The 3,770-nt window shown below is 36.1% G+C and overlaps 1 protein-coding gene across 1 annotated transcript; it reads right to left on the bottom strand.

Annotated features, from left to right (window-relative positions):
• Positions 1-450: 450 nt before the first annotated feature.
• LOC110032918 (proline-rich receptor-like protein kinase PERK2) lies at positions 451-1,296 on the bottom strand. Its single transcript, XM_020736708.1, has one exon. The coding sequence runs from the start codon at positions 1,165-1,167 to the stop codon at positions 634-636; it is 534 nt and encodes a 177-aa protein (XP_020592367.1). The 5' UTR covers positions 1,168-1,296; the 3' UTR covers positions 451-633.
• Positions 1,297-3,770: the final 2,474 nt, after the last annotated feature.

The following is a 3,770-nucleotide window of genomic DNA, read 5'->3' as shown; positions in this document are numbered from 1 at the left end:
GTTTATTACACATCAGCTCTAAAAGCCATAAGTGGAAGAATTGGATTAAAAGCCACCACAAAATGACAAACAAGTCAACCCCACCTCCACCCTTCTATGAAGCAAAGGCATGTGCCCCAAAGCACATGCAGTTTAAAAAATTATAAAATTTGATAAATATTCATTTTTTATACAAGTTCTATTCATTGCAGAAATTTTGGCTTAAGTTCGAAAATTTACAAAATTCAAATATTTTGGACAATTCTAAATCATTAGGTTGTCATCAGAATCTGAAATGGTTTTAACACACCTCTCCTTGAGCTCTCCATAGAGGTTACTGATTGATCTTAACAAAGAATTTTTGGTTCAATGCTTAAATCTCATTTCTCTATCGTTTCATCATTCAATCCATAGAAACATACGCATCAAACAAATTCTCTTCCAAACCAGAACCGAGTACAGAATCTGAAATCATCAAACAAAGAATCACACGATCCATGTTCTGCAATATCTGGAACTCTGGAACCACTAATGAATACATATTGAAGAAAGCAAAGAATTCAACTATCGCGATTCAATCAATCAATCAGATCTAGAGATCCAGTTCAATGCCAACAGCCTCTACCCATCAAATGAAACAGAGATGAATTAACCTCACAGCAAATCCCTCCTTGTGGCATATCCATACCTGGCCCGGCGAATGTTATCCCTTCTCTTCTTGTAAACCAAAGCTCCCATCCCCACCACCGCCACTCCCGCCACCGACGCGATCACAACAGAAGCCTTCTTCCCGCCGGTCATCCCTCCGCTACCATCTCCGGAGCTGTACTCGTTCTCGGAAGCCCTAGACTGCAAGTCGCTTTGATCTTCCCCGTCGATCAGATCGAATGGAGGCGTCGAAAAGGTAGATGAATCCGGCTCCGCCGCGGGAGTGGGGAAAGATGCCGAGAAAGGTGAAGACGGAGAGTAATGCGGAGCTAGATCTGGCGACGGATCTGATAAGGGAGAAGAGGAGGATGGCGGGGATGGGAGGGAGAGGGCTTTGAAGGGGCCTGATGCTAGGTCGCCGGGAAAGGGAGCCGGCGCTGGGGAGAGCTCCGGGGATTGGTGGTCGGCAATCGAGCGGTGAGGGAAGAGGAGAAGGAGAGAGAGGAGGAAAGTGGGTATTTTGGCGGGAATGGAAGCCATGGATGGGCGGTGAAGTAGGCTTGATGGATGTAGCGGCGGTCGGGAATGGGTGTTAAATAGAGCACAGGCTGTCGATGAGCAGATTTGGTCCTGCGCGGTCAGACAATACGGGTGGAGAATTAAGAGTGGGAGAAGGGCGGCAGTAGAAAAATTGTAGGGAGATTTACATATTTATTAATGAGACAATTAAAAAAAAATTATATTTATATTTATACAATTTAATTTATGTTTATAAAAATAAATTTTATTTTGAAAATAATTATAATAATATTTCTATATGACATAAAATATTAATTTAGGTACTAGATATATATAATTTTGGTTTATTTTAAATTCATCGGAGTAGGCAAATTTTAAATAAATAAGGTCGGGATGCCCTAAAACTCTCATCTATTCTCACAATGACGGAGCTGACCTCCTCATCTTTAGACAACTCCGACCTTAATAACATTCATCCTTGATGATATGAGATCTAGTGGTGCCCTATGATTATAATTTTTTTGGGGATAATTACATACAAACCAACTAAAATATTGATATTTATAAATTAATCATACGATTTTTTTTTTTTTGAACTAAGGAAGATATATATTTACGACTGCCGCGATCAAAATAATGAAAATTTGATAAAAATGAAAAAAAAATATGGGTTGAGGTTTTATCATGTCGTTTGATAATTGAATGAGAATTTGAAAAGTGGATGAAAAAATGTGTTAATTTACACATAGCAAGTTTTGGGTGGGTTGTGTGTAATTGCCTTTTTTTTGGTTAAATTTATATTTGTACATAAAAAATATGACCGCACAAATCTTGAGGAAGTTCAATGGATTTCACTAAGAAGACACCAAAAAACTATATGAGGATGGTTGGAAGATGAAGATGTAAGCGCAATTTTCTTCCGTCAAAATAGTGGGTCGATTGAACAAAAGTATGGCCAAACAAAAGAGCATTATGCACCTGACTTGAGGAACAACCATTTGTGTACTTGACATGAGGGTCAACCATTTGTAATTAACTCTCTCAGCTGAATCTGAGATTATTTACAAAGAAGACCAAAAGGCTCCGCATTGAATATCTTTCCAATCTTCTATAAAGGCCCCTTATCCCAAGGAGAGATGCCCATCATATTACAATGATACACCCTCAGCCTAGTCTAAGTTCGTCCTAACGACAAGAGAGCCTCTACTGAGGATTCTCTCAAAAGGTAAATCGAAAACCTTCTAGCCAGTTGAACGATTATTAGGCGACCGATTGTTACGAATATGAAACGGTCCCAAAGTCAATTACAGATATTAACGGGTCCTGAAATCAGTTGTCAATATGAAAATGTGTAAAGATGTCATAATTACTTATACCATCCTTATTAAAATAGTGATAAACGTGTAATATTACTAGACACTCATATAATTTATAAATATGGGAGGCATTCCTTCAAGAAAAAGATTATTGAATTCATTGTTAGAGTATGTTATAATACACTATACTTTCCTCTTTCTATCTCTATTCTTCTCCTTTGTCCTACGCTCTACTTTTTAGTTGTGATCCACAAGACATTTTTCGTTCCAACAACATTCAATTTTTATCCAATGTAAAAACATATAATCGATGCCCCTTTATCTAGGCGACTTAAGCGAGTTAATATAAGTTTTCTTGAAACATGTTTACAAATTTTTAATTATTCATTAAAGGTTTACGCACCATTCAATTAATATATTTACATATCTATCAAATGCAATTTTTATATAAATGGCACATTGCTTATGCATGAAAATGTGAATTTCACTTTTTTTTTTTTTTAATAAATGGTGATATTTTTTGTGTGATATGAAAGATATGGGTGGTACATAGGGGTGTAAACGAGCCGAACATGAGCGAGCCTAGGCTTAGCTCGTGTTCGGCTTGGTTATAGTGCGTGTTCGGGTCGTTTACTTAGCGAGCCAAACACGAGCCGTTCACGAACAAAGAGGCATTTTAACAATCCTAATGACATAACCATAAGATGTTAAAGATTGAGGCAAGATTTAAAACATCAATTGAATCTAATTTAATAATCTTTATTCTATTTTCTTCATTAATACTTTTAATTGATTATAAATCTTTGTAGCCTTGTAGTCAATTAAATTTTTTAAAAATACTACTCATCAAATTTATATATAATTATTTAGTAGCATTTCGAGCCAAAACGAGCCGAACACGAACGAATAAATATTGTTCGTGTTTGGCTCATTAACTTAGCGAACGAGCCGAACACGAGCTGTTCGCGAACAACGAGCCATTTTGACACCCCTAGTGGTACAAATATAAAAAAGGTAAAGTTTAGATACTAGATGTGTGAATATATAGGAATTGAGGGGTATGTACGTAAATGCCCCTAAATAAGTTTACCCATAAATATATAGTATATGAATTCTGCATACAACAGCCTGCATTAATGATGATCACCTAATTAGATTTTGACATTTTGAATAAAATGTATTTCTTTCAAAAGCCATACTTTTGTATTTATAAAAAGGACCAATTGAGTCGGAATTAAATACATAGATGCATTACAATTTGGTACATATTGAATAAATTAAATTGATAAAATAAATAAATAAATAAAT

Source organism: Phalaenopsis equestris, unplaced genomic scaffold (genome assembly GCF_001263595.1).
Source record: "Phalaenopsis equestris unplaced genomic scaffold, ASM126359v1 Scaffold001057, whole genome shotgun sequence".
In the NCBI taxonomy this organism is placed as follows: domain Eukaryota; kingdom Viridiplantae; phylum Streptophyta; class Magnoliopsida; order Asparagales; family Orchidaceae; genus Phalaenopsis; species Phalaenopsis equestris.
Note: the sequence above shows the minus strand (reverse complement) of the source record. Positions and strands in the feature narration are given on the sequence as shown.